At 41.8% G+C, this 18,824-nt stretch overlaps 1 protein-coding gene across 3 annotated transcripts in view; it reads left to right on the forward strand.

The window, feature by feature from the left end:
• The first annotated feature begins 2,549 nt into the window (after positions 1–2,549).
• The window catches only part of cfap74 (cilia and flagella associated protein 74), a 33,026-nt gene continuing 16,751 nt past the window's right edge, over positions 2,550–18,824 (forward strand). For 2 of the 3 annotated variants that reach the window (XR_009131943.1, XM_058085708.1), the window contains exons 1-21: positions 2,590–2,659; positions 3,074–3,232; positions 3,416–3,485; positions 3,703–3,855; positions 4,356–4,454; positions 5,591–5,695; positions 6,674–6,847; positions 7,067–7,177; positions 7,873–7,975; positions 8,484–8,641; positions 9,365–9,575; positions 9,860–10,003; positions 11,071–11,232; positions 11,345–11,463; positions 14,202–14,268; positions 14,705–14,794; positions 14,874–15,038; positions 15,181–15,316; positions 15,710–15,822; positions 17,379–17,501; positions 17,690–17,811. Coding sequence is in view for 2 of the 3 variants with exons in the window: in XM_058085708.1 (XP_057941691.1) it covers positions 3,148–3,232; positions 3,416–3,485; positions 3,703–3,855; positions 4,356–4,454; positions 5,591–5,695; positions 6,674–6,847; positions 7,067–7,177; positions 7,873–7,975; positions 8,484–8,641; positions 9,365–9,575; positions 9,860–10,003; positions 11,071–11,232; positions 11,345–11,463; positions 14,202–14,268; positions 14,705–14,794; positions 14,874–15,038; positions 15,181–15,316; positions 15,710–15,822; positions 17,379–17,501; positions 17,690–17,811 (2,510 nt within the window). In the remaining variant the exon portion in view is untranslated. Of the gene's footprint in view, positions 2,660–3,073; positions 3,233–3,415; positions 3,486–3,702; positions 3,856–4,355; positions 4,455–5,590; positions 5,696–6,673; positions 6,848–7,066; positions 7,178–7,872; positions 7,976–8,483; positions 8,642–9,364; positions 9,576–9,859; positions 10,004–11,070; positions 11,233–11,344; positions 11,464–14,201; positions 14,269–14,704; positions 14,795–14,873; positions 15,039–15,180; positions 15,317–15,709; positions 15,823–17,378; positions 17,502–17,689; positions 17,812–18,824 lie in introns of all 3 variants that reach the window. The other variant, XM_058085709.1, reaches the window with a different exon arrangement.

The raw sequence follows: 18,824 nt of genomic DNA on the forward strand, positions 1-18,824 counted from the left end.
ACCAACAAAACGCAATTTCTTTGTATAAAAATGAATTTTTTTCATTAGAAAAATAAGGTATTAATTCATACATTCACACAAAAAAATTGCAAAATATATATAAAAAAAATAAGCTACAAAATATTAAACACAAGAAAAATATCTTTTTAACCCCTCCCAGGCCCCCTTCTTACCACCTCCGTGCAGAAAAGTGTTGCTTTCCTTAAATCCGCATTTCAATTATTGATTCATTTCCTACCGCTTATCCTCACGAGGGTCGCGGTGGTGCTGGAGCCTATCCCAGCTGTCTTCGGGCGAGAGGCGGGGTACACCCTGGACTGGTGGCCAGCCAATCACAGGGCACATATGGTAATGGTAATGGTTTTATTTCATTTGAACATGCATCAGATTCCAATTGAGTGCATCCCATAATCAGTTCACAGTTCCACATGTCCAAAAGGAGTAGGAAGAAGCAAAGCTTATTAAATCCTACCCCTCCACCTGGTACTTTTACAATCAGTAACTGTTACATTTGTTCACTTCCTGCTTTTCTAATATAGTTTTTATTTTTATTTTTATTTTTACAATCAGTAACTGTTACACTTGTTCACTTCCTGCTTTCCTAATATAAGTTTTTTGTTGTTTTTTTTTGTTTTGTTTTTTGTCACATACCAAAGTACCCAGTGATATGACCATCCAATGACATAATGGGTACCATAGTAACTGTTAATATAGTGATATATATAGCACATCATGACTGGTTCAAGACTCTTCATCCTTGTATTTAGCAAACATCAACTGCAACATATAGACAAACAACCACTCACACTCACATTCATACCTATGGACAATTTGGAATCGCCAATTAACTTAGCATGTTTTTGGAATGTGGGAGGAACCCGGAGTACCCGGAGAAAACCCACGCATGCACGGGGAGAACATGCAAACCTCACACAGAGTTGGCCGAGGGTGGAATTGAACTTGGGTCTCGTAGCTGTGAGGCCTGCGCGCTAACCACTCGACCCTTGACTTTGTCTTTTCCATGTTTATTGACATCTACCACCTCCCAACTAGCAGCGAAGGCTAAACCAAGTCAGTAGTCAGTGTACAGCTGTAGCAGTATATCTTTATATTTACAGTATTTACTGGTTAAGCTGGAGTCTATCCCAGCTGACTTTGGGTAAGAGGCGGGGTAAACCCCGAACTGGTCGCCAGTCAATCACAGCACATACAAACACGCATTCATAGCTATGGACAATTTAGAGTCACCAATTAACTTGAGGGAGGAAGTGGCTCAGGAGGTATAGCTGGTTGTCCGGAAACCAGAACCACAGCTGTGGCTACATTTCATTATTTCTGGTAATCTATGTTTACATGTAAAGATATCAGATAGCTTGCCGATATCCAATATGTCGATATTGTCCAACTCTACATTTCTGATATCTTCTGTGGTGGACTTAACACATATCGGTTTCATGTTATGGATTGAACATCAGCAATAAGCTTTATCATCACGACTGTCAACAGCTGTAAAACATCTGAGAAATACTTGCCATTTCCATCCCTCCTCTGACACACAAATTCTTACACACTCTTAATAAAAAACCTGCGGAAGCAATAGTGATCAGCTGGAATGCACTGTCAATGTTTTTTTTTTTTTTTCTTGAGAGAAGCTTCATCAGATAGGGACAGTATCTTGCATGCATAACAAAAGATTTTGCATAGCTCACAGATTTATCCTTCTTTCTCAACCGGTCCAGACATTTTCTGCTGATTGTGGCTCTCGGAATATAAGTCATAGTTCTGCAGTATGACATTGGACTGGCGGTAAAAGGAGTGTGTTGCTATACTGCAAGAAATCTAATGGATTTGAGAATGTGATGCAATGAGACATTATTGCAATTACAATTGATTTATTAGGAATGAGAGTACACCACAATCTGTATCAGTTCACCCAAATGATCTGTAGCTGTAGCTGTACTCGGAGTGGGCGGGGCATAAACAGGAAGTGGGGGTCTTTAACTAGAAACGTAAGTCTGAAATTGACATGGCTTGATCAGAAGTTTCAATTTAGTTACAAATTTATTATCAAAGTACTTTTTCCAGGTGTTCCTCCCACATTCATGTTAGGTTTGTTGGAGACTCTAAATTATCCATAGGTATAAATGTGAGTGTGAATGGTTGTCTTGAAAAATGACAAATCTGGTCTTTTGGCCCGTCTATTTGAGCAATTAATGGCATTCCTAAACATGGACAGGAAGTCAGTGCTTAACTGCAAAGTAAGAGTCTTGCCTCAATTTTGTGAGTAATAAAACATTGAATTAAATTCCCAATAATTGGCCAAAGAATGTTAAAAAGAAATAATCACACAATTTACGTCACAAGCGTCATAAAATTTATATTTTTGGGATACTGCAAATTAGGCTGCATCTTTTAAAAAAAAGAACTTTATTAACAAACAGAATGGCATTACAATACAGTACAGTATTTATAAGCAAAACAATTTAAAATATAAGTATATAATTAACAACATAAAACGAAACTAATAAGACCCCGGAAATTAGGCTGCACCAGTCTCCAGCACCTGAGTGGTATGCACTTCCGGGTTAAAAAACCGTTGCCGGGGAAACAGTAACAAACATGTCTGACTGAAGTGTCGTGAGGAGTAAAGAACGAACGGGTAATTTACATTTGGATACATTTTGGGTACTTTTAGCAACGTCCTAATAAGTTCGTGTTGCTTTGTATGTTATTTTTGTCGCTATTTTCTGGTGGCTGCTATATACCTAGCCTTCGATGTGAATCTATTGCAATATTCAACATATAGCAATGTTAGCAATATCGCAAAAATATCGATTTTCATTTATTTACATGTTAGGTAGATTATTTGTTCATCTTAGGTCTCGAGTGAATAAGCAATGGGTACCATAAAGACACTATTTTCCCGTATTTTCCCCTGCTCTAACTGCATTCATATTTGGGGTAGATAGTGAATGCAGTATCAAATTCAAATAAAAGTCATGCTTTATGAGATAGAATTATGATTTTACAAATGTCAAAATGTTGTCAGCAACAAACTGCCTTTGATTGACAGGGTTCCTTTGAGCAGCTGTCCACATATGGAATTCCATATGTTGACAGATCCAACGTCAAGCTAATCCAAAGCTAATGTTTTCAGGCAAAATGGAGGAGGAAGACAATGGATGCTGTGAAGTAAACACTGACCACTTTAGCACAAATGACAACAATGAAGGTGAGTCTTAATTAATCATAATCAATCAGATACATACTGTATGAAAGTTCAAAACATTAGAAGCAACTGTCAATAATCTTGTTTAGTTGAATACTGTCATCAATCTAATGTGTATATTGTACCTAAACACTATATCTAATGTTGTTGCCATTGACATATGTCGACTGATGTTTGTTTATCAAGACAAGGACGAGGATTTTAATGATGAAGCAGAAGAGCTTCCTGATCTTGAGTGGTTAGAAGAGTTGTCCCAGTGAGTATTTACTTATTTTAGACAAATACTAAGTTATTCTGCTTTTGTTTTCATCTAATTTGGGCTGTAATATCACTGTAGAGCTCTATTTTAATATACTTGAGTAAAATATCGTACATATTGCATATCACAGATCATGTTACAGAATATAAGGGGATTTTTAAATATTTTTTTGTGCAACAATGTACTTATTAGCAGTTTTTATCCTGCCCCCAAGGGACAATGAGAGTGATGATGACCTTGTGGCTGAGCAAGCAGACGTGAAAGACATGACTTATGACGAGGCAGCACGGATGTTCAAGCTGAGACGGAACCTGGACCAGCTGGACAGCTTCCAGAGACAGAAGGAGTGTGCCTTCTTGAAAGCCAGGTTTGGTCTAAGCAACTAAAACAGCTCTACAGCTTCCGTGTGCCTCGATCTTTGCTCGAGGCCCCATCAGTTAATTCCTGTAACAACCAATTTTACGGCTTGTCATCTCACCTGCGGAGAAAAAGTGTTTCCAAAATGTCAGCTTTCTTCCCTCTGCATGATGCAGTTCCAGCAAATGTGTCTGTCATTTTTCTTCCACACTACATTTTTCAAAGTCATCACGGAGCTGTGCCGGTCTGATTAAACATGAGTTAAATGGAACTCGAGCACTCACAGCTTTTAACCCTTATGCGGCTTTTACCACATGCCATGCGCCATTTCATTTCCTTTTCATGATGATCAGCACTCCTTCACAAAACTGTTGGCCCACTGTACACTGCATTAGCCTTTTTATTACATCGCTTTTTACTGCAATGGTTGAATATGTGAGATTTCAGATTGTATCACTCCGTCAATCTTTGTCAATGTCTGTCCCGTCTCATGTTTGTTCCCATTTCAAGGGAGGACCTTAACCTCTTACATGAGCGCATTCAGAATCTACAGGAGCAGCGGGATGTCTTGGAGCACGAGATAGAACGCCAGGAAGCAGCAGAAAATAAGTCAGTTAGTTCCTCATGAACAGTAATGAATGAGTCATTCTGTGTTTTAAAGCCCCAATTTTAAAGCATTTTAGAACAATTGTAAATTCATCTCAGAGGTCCCACAATAGTATATTGAAAGTATGTTGGACAGACGTTTTGGGAACTCGAATAAACACACTGTAATTCAGCACTTCCCCTATGTAAATGATGCCATATATGACATACAAATGGACCAGGATTACCCAAAAATGAGCAACACTAGCATAGTGCTGAAATTAGTCACATTTTAACAGCTATGTCAAGCTAGGTAAGCCTATTTTCTGAAGAGAAATACAATTTTGAAAGTTTTTAACATTATTAAAAACACTTTGGCTGCACAGCGGTCGTGTGGTTAGCGCGCAGACCTCACAGCTAGGAGACCCGGGTTCAATTCCACCATCTCTGTGTGGAGTTTGCATGTTCTCCCCGTGCATACGTGGGTTTCCGCCCACATTCCAAAAACATGCTAGGTTAATTGGCGACTCCAAATTGTCCATAGGTATGAATGTGAGTGTGAATGGTTGTTTGTCTATATGTGCCCTGTGATTGGCTGGCCACCAGTCCAGGGTGTACCCCGCCTCTCACCCCAAGACAGCTGGGATAGGCTCCAGCACCCCCGCGACCCTCGTGTGGATAAGCGGTAGAAAATGAATGAATGAATGAATAAAAACCCTCTGGCTGCACGGCGGTCGTGTGGTTAGCGCGCAGACCTCACAGCTAGGAGACCCGGGTTCAATTCCACCATCTCCGTGTGGAGTTTGCATGTTCTCCCCGTGCATGCGTGGGTTGTCTCCGGGTACTCCGGTTTCCTCCCACATTCCAAAAACATGCTAGGTTAATTGGCAACTCCAAATTGTCCATAGGTATGAATGTGAGTGTGAATGGTTGTTTGTCTATATGTGCCCTGTGATTGGCAGGCAACCAGTCCAGGGTGTAACCCGCCTGGTGCTCGAAGACAGCTGGGATAGGCTCCAGCACCCCCGCGACCCTTGTGAGGATAAGCGGTAGAAAATGAATGAATGAATAAAACCCTCTTTTATGATCATACAGTCAATAATAACAGTTGTTTTGTTACATTCTCTGCATTTACAAACGTATTTTATCTCATTCGGCAGCATGGCACTGTATCGTTTGCGAGCTCAGCATAAGAATCTTTGCTCCGCTCTGCAAAAGGAAGTGGAGATGGAGACCCACACCAGCAATGAGCTGAGGCAACAAGAGTGAGTGCCTGTGGGGCAAAAGGGAGTAACTAACTCAACAACTGAAAGCTCATTCATAAGCAGTCCCACACCTTGCAGATGATCTCCTGTGTAAATATGCATTTCAACTAAATCCACTTCTACTTTGTATTATGGCTTTTATTAAGCTTTCAAACATATGCATCCATCTCCCACCATTTTTTCCTTCAGTGTTGCCAACCCTCTAAATGACACTTGCTACACCTACTTCAACTCAGCCACTCGTGTTTTTTGTTTTGTTCTATTTTAATACAGTCGTGTTTTCAGTCTGATCGGCAGTTTACATAACACTTTCTACAGCAGCAGCTCCACAGTGCTAAAGGCATCTTCTTTGGAGCAAGACAGTATATACATATAATGTATGTATATAAGTGTGCTTCAGGGTGCATTCAAAGTGAAGTATGTAAATGTAATGAACAACACATAAATAGATAGGTTAGTCTATCCTATTTTTCCAGATCTTAAAGTGCTAGTGCAGTGCATGGGCCGTGGGCCCTGGTGAGTGAAATATTTACAGCCCCAGAGCAGCAGTGCTATCTATCAAAGTGCCCAGTCTGAGTATATTTCCCACCACCACCACCACCACTCTTTTTCTCGAAGAGCATTGTTCTTCCGAGATAGTATCCTGCAGTGGCTGTGCTCCGCGACCTTCCTCTGTAGGTCTTGCTGCTCTGCATACTGAGCGAGGGACTTGTGACCCACATATACTGTTGTTGGTCTGTTTACTAGAGACCTGCTATGTGGCTGATGTTTTGAGTGGGCTGGGTAGCACATTCGGTTCAGAAACGTCAAATCAGCTATGCTGCGCAGTTACAATTTATTTTAAATACAAGTGAGTTCAAGCTATTTAAAATGGACTGTCAGAAGACTGAGCTGGTGTAGTTGTGTAATAGGAATGTCTTATTGTAAATTCTGGACATTGCATACAATTAGAATCATTTTTCTAATCTTTCTGCTCAGGCTGGAGCTGAGTGAGGTGGGGCTACATGTCGAAAAGTTCTCCATGTTGCGGCAGGAGGTGCAGGAAGAAGAGCAGGTCTTCAAGGTCTTCAAAGCCCAGAAGGCAGCAAAGAGACTGCAACAGGAGAGGAAAAACAACCAAACCCTGCAGCAAAAGATTGTACATCTCAAGAAGTAAAGACCATTGTCCTCATTTTGACTCAATAATTATGTGTACTGCTTTTTTATGCACACAAGAGAAATATTGATGCTGCAATACCAAATGCAACCATTGTGTACTTTGTGCCACAGCTTTCACTTATTGTGTATAAACCATGAAAACGGTGATGTGCTCACTGTGGTTGTGTGCATGTTCAAGATGAATTAAACCATTACCATTTGTTGTGATGACAGAAAACAGGCAGACAAGATGGAGAAAGAAGCAGGTGTGTGTCGGAATAAAATGGAACAAGTCCACACAAACCAAAATATCGCAGCCAAGTACTTGAAAGAGACCGTCAGAAGGTAACCCTGTCAACATTTAATAGTATGAAAGTGGATTTATTGAGGTGGACAAGTGGGATTATGCCACACACACCCCTCCCCTGCAATGCAGGGTGTATCAAAAAAGTGGACTGTCCAAAAAGTAGCCACTATAGTTAATTATAGTTAATTGCTTCATGCACGCCGATCGAGTGGTTAGTGTGCAGACCTCACAGCTAGGAGACCAGGGTTCAGTTTCACCCTCGGCCATCTCTGTGTGGAGTTTGCATGTTCTCCCCGTGCATGCATGGATACTCCGGTTTCCTCCCACAATCCAAAAACATGCTAGGTTAATTGGCGACTCCAAATTGTCCATAGGTATGAATTGTGAGTGTGAATGGTTGTTTGTCTATATGTGCCCTATGATTGGCTGGCGTTCAGTCCAGGATGTACCCCGCCTCTCGCCCGAAGACAGTTAGGCTCCAGCACCCCCCACGATTTTGTGAGGAAAAGCGGTAGAAAATGAATGCATGAATGCTTCATTTGCATATGTTGGTATGGGCATCATACTTCAGCCCAGAACAAAAGAAGAACAAAAATTCTCTTTTTTGATACACCCTGTACAACTATTCTTACTTTTCCGAATACATAGAAATCCAGAAACAACACACCAGTTTGTGTATTTACTACCTACAGTATTGTACTGTGTCATCCTTCTGACTGTACGCTTCTTTTAGGATATGGAAGCAAGAGGCTGTGAGAGAGCAGCAGAGGAAAGAGGCGCTGGAAAAGAGAATACAGGCTGTGAAGCGGCTGAAATCTAACATAGAAGCAAACCAAGTAGGCAACGAGAACGTCCCGTAATCATATCCTATTTTGGGAATTAGAACACACGCATCATATCTTAAGACTTGTCTTGGTAATCGGAGATCAATAAGAACATGAAATATGCATCTGCTGGCTTCATAGATGCTGTGATTAAAGCCAAACATTTTTAAAGCAAGATGGTGTTGACAGTTGTGGATGCTGAGTTTCTGCAGCCATGGTAACCAACAGTATTGTCTGTTTGTCGAGCCTCCTTTCTGCAAAAGGAGGCTCTACCAACAAAACAAAACAAAAATTTTGTTGGGATGCCCAAATGTATAAAGTCCCCAATTAAAGTACATGAACTGACTGACCCTATTTGAATCTACTGATAAATATGTATAGTGATGAATATAGTGTAGAATATGTACAGTATCTCTTCTCTGCCGTCCCTTAAATCAGGAATATTTTCGAAGTCTGCCTGCATGGAACAGGTTGTGGTGGTATTGTTCCTTATACTGTAAATCTTCTGCTGTTGCTTTAGGAGAACTTACGGGTCAGACAAAGCAAAGCCAAAGCAAACGACCTGAAGAAAGAACGTCAGCAGAACCGGCTGAAAGAAGCCCTGCAGGCCCAAGGCTTCAACAGCACCAAGCACATGTTCCAGCAGAAACAAGACGAGGAGATAAAAAGAAAGCAAGAGTATGTCCTTTCCGCTTCTCACATGAATTTAAAGGGAATTTTTTATGAAAAATTGTGTATTCGAAGCGGCATGGCGGTCGAGTGGTTAGCGCACAGACCTCACAGCTAGGAGTTTGCATGTTCTGCCCGTGCATGCGTGGGTTTTCTCCAGGTACTCCGGTTTCCTCCCACATTCCAAAAACATGCTAGGTTAATTGGTGACTCCAAATTGTCCATAGGTATGAATGTGAGTGTGAATGGTTGTTTGTCTATATGTGCCCTGTGATTGGCTGGCGACCAGTCTTGCCCGAAGACAGCTGGGATAGGCTCCAGCACCCCCGCGACCCTCGTGAGGAAAAACGGTAGAAAATGAATGCATGAATGAATGTGTATTCAAACTGGACACATGAGCATCACTTTGACTGAACAGGGCTCCATCTTGAAGTGCAAACCCTCGCAATGGCGCACCCCCAAAAACGTTATATTTCACCACCATTTGCATTATTTAAATCAGGTTTGTGTCAATTTTCTGCTAATTACAGCAGATGTTTTGCACAAAATGCGACTCATTTATCACAATTACATTCTCCCTCGCCTTCCCTCTCCTCCCCTCGCCCACGTACATGTTCTCCACTCCCACTCTGTGGAGAGGTGTGTAGGTGTTTTTCTCTCGTTGTGTGCTGATGTCTACGTGACCTCATTTCTGTATAAACCATGCTGATGTTGATGTTGTGCTCTTCTCAGGGAATTCAAGGAGAGACAGAAGGCAAAGAGAGTTGAGATTGTGGACAAGATCCTTTTGGAAGAGCAGGCGCTGAAGAGTAGAAAAGCTCAGCAGGCACCACCGCCAAAACCCCGCACTGGCCATAGCACCCTTTCCCCAGGGAGGATTAGAGAGAAGCTCCTGCGTTACCTGGATTGCACACCACCAACGTGCGCAGACAGAGACGCAACAGTGGGTGGATCTCATCATCATCATAACATGTTATTTGTGTGAAGTAATGTCACAAAGTCAGTACACCACACACATTTTAGCAATCATTTTTATTACAATTTACTGTGGTGTGAAAAAGTGTTTGTCACACTTAAATGTTTCAGATCATCAACATTAGTCAATAACAACACAACTGAACACTAAATGCAGTTATTGAATGAAACTTTTCACTATTAAGAGAGAGGGGAGATACTCAAGTTTGTGATATTCTAATAATAATTTTAATAAGAACATTTTCTCAACAGTTAAGAAGCGTCAGTGTCAGCAGCGGCTCATCATCAGAGTCCCAGTACCAGGAAAGCACCATCCAGAAGGGTACGCTAAACCTGAGCCTCCCCGACAGCCTGGAAGAGCCGGAATTCTGTGGGCTGTGGGACCAGAACTACAAGGTTAGGCTAAATGGAATCCCCCAAAATACACTGAAGTGAAAATAATTTCCAGTAGCGCCTCTATGCTTTAAACAAAACTGTGACTGTCTAATGCCTTTAGTGCCTATTAGTGCATTCCAATAAGTGCAACTGGATGGGAAGCAGGTAATTGCCTTGCCTTCATGTGGAATATGTTGTTTATTTTGTGGTGGAATGGTGGAAGAATGCAAATGAAGGTTGGTGGGGATACATCCGCACGGTCCCATGCCATGTGTTTTGTGTACACCCTCCACCCCCCCACCCCCCAGATCGCATTTAGACTCATTCCAAAGTTATTTTTTCATACAGCTCTTTCATTGCAACTCATTAGATTTTCCAAGTTGTCGCCATGTTGCAGCAGGTTTGTAGTGTGCCAAAAGTGCTGCAATGTAAAATGCTTTGCTCAAAGGCTCAAAACTGCAGTGTATCTAAGGGGTGCTCTCCAGCTCATCCGAGAGCCCGTACATGAAATGTAGGGTGACAGACATCACTTCTCATTGTGCTGGTGCCTTTGATTACCTCGGTGCAGCTTCAGAGGCCTGAGCCTGCGACAAGTGGAGTGTAAGTGATCTAATGGACCCGACGCGTGCCCTCATCAAAGCTCCGTCCCAGCACAGTTAATGGGCAACGTAATAGATGAGCACAGCAATAGGAGCAGGCTTGTGAGATGCGGATGATCAAGTTTACAATATATAGGATGAAACCACTTTTTTTTAATATTGACGTTCTCCATTTTTTGTCTTTCTCAGTGAAAAGTGTGAATAATTGGCATCAAATGTACTCTTGATACATCTAATACAGTCACGTACTGAAGATGAGATAATTGGCAATTTATCATTTGTCTTACTGTGTTTGAACATTGCCTTGGAGGTTTTATTTTTAACCATTCGTGTAGCAACCAAGATGGAACTATATTTATGCACAAAAATGTCTTTTTCATCCACTGAGTGCTTTGCTCTATAATAAGCAGCTCTCTTTTAATGCCACTGACCTTTGATTGTATTACGTTAGTATGTTTTATCAGTAATATCATCCTTGTGTGCTTACAGCTCCCTTTGAATGAGAAGAGAGTGTTGGCGGCAACAGTTTTGAAACAAGAACAAACAAAACCGACAGCAACCAGCCCAAAGCTTAGCATAACATCCAAAAAACTTGAAAAAAAGCTGAAAGGACCGTCATTCAGCAGTAAGCCGGAAGTCATCCTGTTTAAGGTATTTCACTAAATTAGCTTTCCTAGAGGTTGGAATCATACTTCCAAGTTATTCCAGCGTAATAATTAATCTTTTTTTTTTGTCATCGGTCAATGTTTGCTGTATGTTTTAGGACTTTGAGGTGGGGGAAACGTACAAAAAGAAAGTCATTCTGACTAACATCAGCTACTTAACGAATCACTGCAAGCTCCTCGGGATCTCCGCTCAACTGCAGGATTTTATCCTGATCAAGTAAGTCACCCGACAAAACAATGGGCCAAGGTTCAAAGGTCACAATGCGCATCACCATGTGACCGGCTCTATGCTAGCGCAAGATACTGGATATGTAGCACCTGAAAGAAACTGTGTATGGCTACATTTGTACATAATTTGGAACATTTGTCCTTGATTCCTGACTCAAGAGCTTCGGGGTTACCAGCACATTTAAGCCTACAGTATACAAGCTGTGACACAGCAAAGCTTTACCACAACCGAGAGAGGGAAGGAGAAATGTTCAGGCTGCTTCACACCAGCCCACAGTCCAATATACGCCCCCAGAGTTTCTAAAAATGAACCACCACGCCCCACGCCTTGGCCAGCGTGGGTGCAATTGTGCCACAACATGTCAGAATTACCTCTTATCTGGCTTCCCACCACTAGGATGTTACAAGCCTAAGCCATATTTTACAAGTTGTATGTTTCTTTCTTTCTTTTTTGTTTTGCTTTATTGTGGGTAGTGCACAGTATTGTAATGAGCTAGCAGAGCGGAAGACACCCCTGTGAGATCTTGTGTGGTTTCGGCTTGAGCTGTGAGCTAAAGCTGTGCTTGACCACATCTCTGAGCGTGCAATCACACCTACCATTTATAATAGGCTCAAATCATGCCAGCATGAGAAACATTGCTTCCACTCTGTGAGATGAAATTGGGGAATTTTTATATATTGTATTATAGTAGTACTGTCACTGGGCCACAAAGTCACATTTGTTATATTGTGCTGTCGTTGGTGCTGAATTGTAATGCATCACTCACAGAACGTATGTGACTTGGTTCAGAGACAACAGTGAAGTAAAGGAGGTTTAGAAACCCATGGAGGAAAATAGAGCGTTGTGCAATGATATCAAGGTTCTACAGGATGGATCAAGGCACTACTGGAAGATAATAACAGAGAAGTAAAGTCTTGTGTGGAGCTCTTCAGGGGGTTTAAAACCCCTATGGAGGAAAAAATAGCGTTATGCTATGATATCAAAGTTCTACAGGATGAATAAAGGCACTATTGGAAGATAATAACAGAGAAGTAAAGTCTTGTGTGGAGCTCTTAATGAGATTTAAAACCCCATGGAGGAAAATAAAGCATTATGCAATGATATCAATGTTCTACAGGATGGATCAAGGCACTATTGGAAGATAATAACAGAGAAGTAAAGTCTTGTGTGGACCTCTTAAGGAGGCTTAAAACCCCTATGGAGGAAAATAGAGCGTTATCCAATGATATCAAGGTTCTACAGGATGGATAAAGGCACCATTGGAAGATAATAACATAGCGGTAAAGTCTTGTGCCGAGCTCTTAAGGAGGTTTAAAACACCTATGCAGGAAAATAGAGCGTTATGCAATGATGTCAAGGTTCTACAGGATGGATAAAGGCACTATTGGAAGGTAATAACAGAGAGGTAAAGTCTTGTGCGGAGCTCTTCAGGGGGTTTAAAACCCCTATGGAGGAAAAAATAGCGTTATGCTATGATATCAAAGTTCTACAGGATGAATAAAGGCACTATTGGAAGATAATAACAGAGAAGTAAAGTCTTGTGTGGAGCTCTTAATGAGATTTAAAACCCCATGGAGGAAAATAAAGCATTATGCAATGATATCAAGGTTCAACAGGATGGATAAAGGCACTATTGGAAGATAATAACAGAAGTAAAGTCTTGTGCGGAGCTCTTAAGGAGGTTTAAACCCCCACGGAGGAAAATAGAGCGTTATGCAATGATATCAAGGTTCTACAGGATGGATCAAGGCACTATTGGAAGATAATGATGCCTTGCTGCAAAGCAACAAGTTGCCAACTTCCTACAACAAAGGAGGTGGATGTAGATGTCAACACCATGGATGCTAGCATCCCCCTTTATGGTTGAAACAATACACCCGTCATTCAAAACTCAGGTATGGGTATTTTACTTAATAAAATAACAGCTCTACATACTGTAGGTATGTTAATCACACAATGTTTCTTCATGACTGGACAAGGTTATTAATGCAAGGACAAACTATTGATTTAGAGGAGCCACCAGCGGAACCTCACCTCTGAGGTTCATAGTGTGTGCGTGTGCGTGTGTGTGTGCATCATCATATCAGCCGTCTGCATCGTATGCTGTCCTACTGTATGGCCTCATTTGCAGCACTTTATATAGTGCTGTAGTAGGCTTTTTCCAACTTTGTCTCATTCAGCATTAAATCCCCTGTGAACTGTTCCATTTTACATCATGTTCCTTTTCATATCGGATCTTGGAAATGGAACAGACCGAATGACACCCATACGAAGGGGATTTGCCAAAAACAGACTCGGAGAGAGAGGAATTCTGTATGTGTTTATGACAGTGAAGGTCACTCAAACCAGGTGGAATACCTTCATACACTGCCAGATCACAGTGGTGAGCTGTATGGTCGCTTCGAGGTTCTTCGTTATCTGGGCAGCTGGACCAATGCTCAATGACTCAATTGCAGAAAATAAACACAATTGCTTTAACAGTTCTGTTAAACGCTATAATTTTATACCTGTAAAAAATGGCTTTGGTTAGCATCCATTTTAGACCTTCTGGAACGAATTAATGGTACTCATCAAGGTTACACTGTATTTGCAATTTAATGCACTTCAATAACCTGACCAATCTCCCTTGGAATTATGATACTTACATTGTTTTCCATTTAAAATATATATATATATTTTTCTAAGGCTCTATGGTTTTCCCTAACAATTGTCATCTTTTTCTGCAGCTTTCGACCTCCAGGTCCCTTATCTACTGGGATGTCCTGTGAAATGCATGTTACATTCCACCCTTCGGTTAGTAACCTGTTATTATATATCTCTTTGGAGTTAACACCAGTTGATGCGTTTGAAATACTCTTACACTGTTTCATTCATTCACTACCAAAGACGTATTTATTATCTGGACGTATTTATCTGGTGTTTTTGTGGGTTTTTTCCTAAAGCAAAAAAGAGGCAATGACACATCTCCTGAAATAGTTCATTGTGTTATATTTGTAAATGAATTGGTATTCATAGACCCACTACATAAAGCATAAAGGTACGGTACATTGCGTTTTGGGTGGCGGTGGAGGGCGGGCACCAGAGTGACCTGGTCTTCGGCCGCCCAGTTTGGTTCTTGGAACATGGAATGTCAATACTCTGGTGGGGAAGGAGCCCGAACTTGTGGGGGAGGTTGAGACATTTTGGCTAGATATAGTCAGACTCACCTTTTCTTGCTTGATCCCTTCAGGTCAACGAGGAAGTGGAAGGAGAAGTCATGTTTGCGACAGCAGCCGGTCGATATTCTGTGCCCGTCAGATGCACCATAAAGAGATGTGATGTAAGTGGGTAGGTGTTGATAATGCCACCGTATGTGATGTTCCACTCAATGCTTCCTGTCTTGTGACTCTATCATCCAGCTGGAGGTCGACAGCCAGTTTATAGACTTTGGTTTGCATGTTGTGGGCCAGACTATTTCACGGACGATCACCTTGACCAACAAGGGTGCATTGGCAACGTACTTCAGCCTGGAAACCACAATCCCCATTTCAGAAAATCACCAGCTCTCTACCAGCACATGCCAGGTCAGACAAACAAATGTGGTTTGTTATGGTTAAGGAAGTGAATTTGATTGCAGATGCAGTTATGGTTTGGGTAGTTATTACTATTTAGGTGTAGAAACATTCCTTCATTTTCTGTGTAACAACAAAGCAATGTGCTTGACAGGGAACATTTACTCAACCTGTTTCAACTATTACACATGAGGAGCTAACCAAGAGTTCTACATCCGTGGCCACCAGAGAACCACAAAAAATGGATCAGGTTTCAGATAGGTCTACGGTATCCCAGAAATGTCAACAAGGTAAATGTGCTAATAAAAATGTATGTTTGTCATACATTTGTTCATTAGTCTTGTGGTTTGATAGCATATGCTAATGTCTTGTTGTCCTTAACACTCAAAAGTACACAAAGACGGTCACATAAAGTAGGCTTCACCTTGCTGTCACAGCGAATGAGTTTGAGGCCCTGTCTCTCAATTGGCGTGTGTCAGATCTCTTCATCGCTGCTTTCAGCACTTTCCCCACCGATGCTTTGATAAGCTTCTCCCTCCCTCCTTCTTGCTTTAACATGAAGTTCTTTAGTTTGTTCATCATTTTCTGCCTTAGCACAGACAAATGTTTGTGCTAAAACTGTAAAGAAACAATACCAGTGCTCCGGTGACAGGAATTGGTAATATTATTTCATGTTTTGTCAGAGTCACAGCTTCTGGGTGCAGATCCAAAAGCTTCTGAGATGCGTGCGTCTTCCAGCATGGACGCTCAGATCGAAGAGAACATGTCCGATCCCTGTGACATAACTATCGGGAATGTAAGTATTATCATTGTAATGGTCATCAGTGGCATTTGATACCGATACTGGCAGTGGAACTCATTTCCTTTGATCCAAAGTACATATCCATTTATAGTACCCGTCATATACCATTTGGACAATGTAGAACCCACGGTGAGGCAGCATTTAGCCACTATGGCCCCCACCTGTGGAACAGCCTGCCGGAGAGCCTCAGGACTGTGGAGACTGTTGATATTTTTTTAAAAAGATTAAAGACACACCTTTTTAATCAGGCTTTTAACTAATATTTTTAAACTTTTCTTACGTTTTTATCTTTTTAGTCCTATTTTATGCTCTTAATCTTTAGCTTTTAACTCCAGTGTTTCCTCGGGGGGGGGGTCCTCCACACTGGGGGCTGTGTCGGGTCTGCTGAGGGGGTGCCATCCTTGGGTCCCTTCGACCCGGCCGGCTGGGGGTTCCTCCCTTTGATGTTGGAGTCCGCCCGTCCGTCTGTCGGAGTCGGGGGGCCCGGGTACTGGTCCCCCAATGGCACGGCCTGCGGCTCCTCCCAGTGTGGACGGCCCCAAAGGTGGCGTTTCCTTGATCCTCATTGCCATGCCATGTCTCCCTACTGTGTGTGATTGTGTGTGTGTGTCTAGTATGGAGGGTGGGAGGGAGGGCTTTCTTAGTAATTGTTTTTCCTTTTAATTTGTGGTAATTGTTTTTAATTCTGTAAAGCACTTTGTGTTGCATTTCTTTGCAGGAAAAGTGTTCTACAAATAAAGTTGATTTTGATTTAGAAATCAAGTTTTCCCAAAAGGACTTTCCAATGTGTAGTTATGCCATTCTTGTTAAATCACATCCAAAATATGGTTTGAGCATCCTTGATGCCAGTGTTTCCAGGAGGCTAGAGGGGTCTCGTTGAAATGCCAGTCACGTTGGAAGCCATCAGGAACGTCAAGGTTTCATTGTTTTCTAAACCGAGAACGAAACTTTCTTCCACCTTTCAACGTCACATGTTTGGTGCAAATTCCAAACTGGCCTTCATTTTCAAGACATTCATTGTTCTTAAAGCCCTTCTCCCACAAATGCCCTCTGATTGCTATTTGACAGCACTCAGCACAAGTAACAACCTTGATTTGGGCCAAGGATTGTCTCAGGTCTTGGCGGACTTCCAATCGGACATCCGTCCCCTGACTCAGGGACAGTTACAATTCAGCAGCAATTGCGTGCTGTGAGAGGCCTTGCTTATGCAGCCGAGCAATGTGACCACCAGTGGCGTATCTGTGGCGTATACCCCTTACTGTACTTCTTTGGTTTCATCAACATCACATGGTGGACCTTTTGGTCGCGTTTGGGTATCACACCTGTAGCGGCCTGTAGAGGCTTTCGTTTCAATGCAGACCTACCAACATGTACAAATTTTTAGTACTCAACATACAATTTGACTCTTGACTCCCATTTAAAGTTGCTCAGCTTATGTGGAAAGTAATGGTTGTCTCCCGTATGTATCATTGTGTATTATTTTTTTCTTTGTTGCATTCCCAACATTCTATAACTCTATAAAAATTAATTTACTGTGTTGCCTACCACAGGTAAGGGAAGGGGAGATTGGACCTTTCGAGAGCATCAAACTGGAGCTTATATTCTCTCCAACTGTCCCTGGAGAAGTCAAACTCGACCTGTACATAATGTTTTCCGATCCCACCAGCAACCCAGTAAGATGGTTTTATTTATCATCTTTCTTAGTCACATGATTACACAAAGGTCATTTTCTGGACCGAGACTGCTTTTTTTTTTTACAAAACTGTTCTCAATGAAGATGGCCGTATACGTGATGCACCGTGGTCAGTATGAGCCCGGCCTTCGACCATCATTTATAAATAACACATGGTGTCTTTAACAGATACCCATCCAGGTGAAGGGTGAGGGAGTGGGCCTTCCTGTGTGGGTTTTGGAACCCAACATTGACTTGAAGATCTGCATGTTTGACCGCCTTTATCAAGATGTTCTTACGCTCCAAAGCAGGTATGTCCTTGAGTATATTGTGGCAGCTTCGTATTGAATAGAAATTGGATGCATATGGCTGTATAGTGGTCAACTGTAATGCAGTATAAGTCTCAAATATGAATGATTAAACAATTGGTGGAATCATTTGTCTTTATTTGAAACATTAAAACATTTATTATACTTTTGTGTGGATTATAACACGAGAAAACAAGTTAATTTGAGCTAGCTTACAATGCTGTAATTGGAATACACTATGGTTTGATAGCCATGCTGGGAACACTTACACTGATGATAACATGTAAAGGTTGCAGTATCTTTCCACAGCCATAGACATGTAATTTCTCTGTTTAGAGTCTGCTCTGTGAGTTGTTTGTCCGACATCCCTGCAGCCCTGTACAGTAGTGTGTACGGTATAAATACTAAATAATGAAGGGGTTACTGCATAATTCAGGAGCATGGTAACACATGGACTATTACAACAGAAATAAATAAATATTTTGGCAGAGCAGCAACCCTGCCAACAGAAAGTACACCACATTCAAAAGTCAAGCATTGTCAAGACACGCATTCATGAGATGAGAAATGCCTTCGCCGCAGATTGCATTGCACAGCACGTTTGACTGTAGATGAGATGCATTATGATGCATGCAGCAGGTTAAGCACAGCACAGCAGGCTGGGATAGTAACACTGGTAGGAGTGTGCTCTACCACCTATACAGTCATCGTGACACAACATGTGGAGGAGGAAGCACATGGGTGCGGGGGCTTGGGGGGCAGGGGGGGGGCTGTGACAACCGCCATCTGGTGCGTACATGTGACAACATGACAATGACTACAGGCGCAGTGTGGACGGCGGCTCTGAAATATGTCACTCTGTTTCCAGTGAAAAATAATGGCTTGACAGTTTTTTTTTTGGAGGGTGGAAAAATCGGTTATGAAGAGGTTATTAATAGATATCCTAAATGCACTCAGAGCTTTGGGACAAAATGTTTAATTACAGTACGTCCTCAGAAAAATGTCTTACAATCCCA

Source organism: Doryrhamphus excisus, chromosome 10 (assembly GCF_030265055.1).
Source record: "Doryrhamphus excisus isolate RoL2022-K1 chromosome 10, RoL_Dexc_1.0, whole genome shotgun sequence".
Lineage (NCBI taxonomy): Eukaryota > Metazoa > Chordata > Actinopteri > Syngnathiformes > Syngnathidae > Doryrhamphus > Doryrhamphus excisus.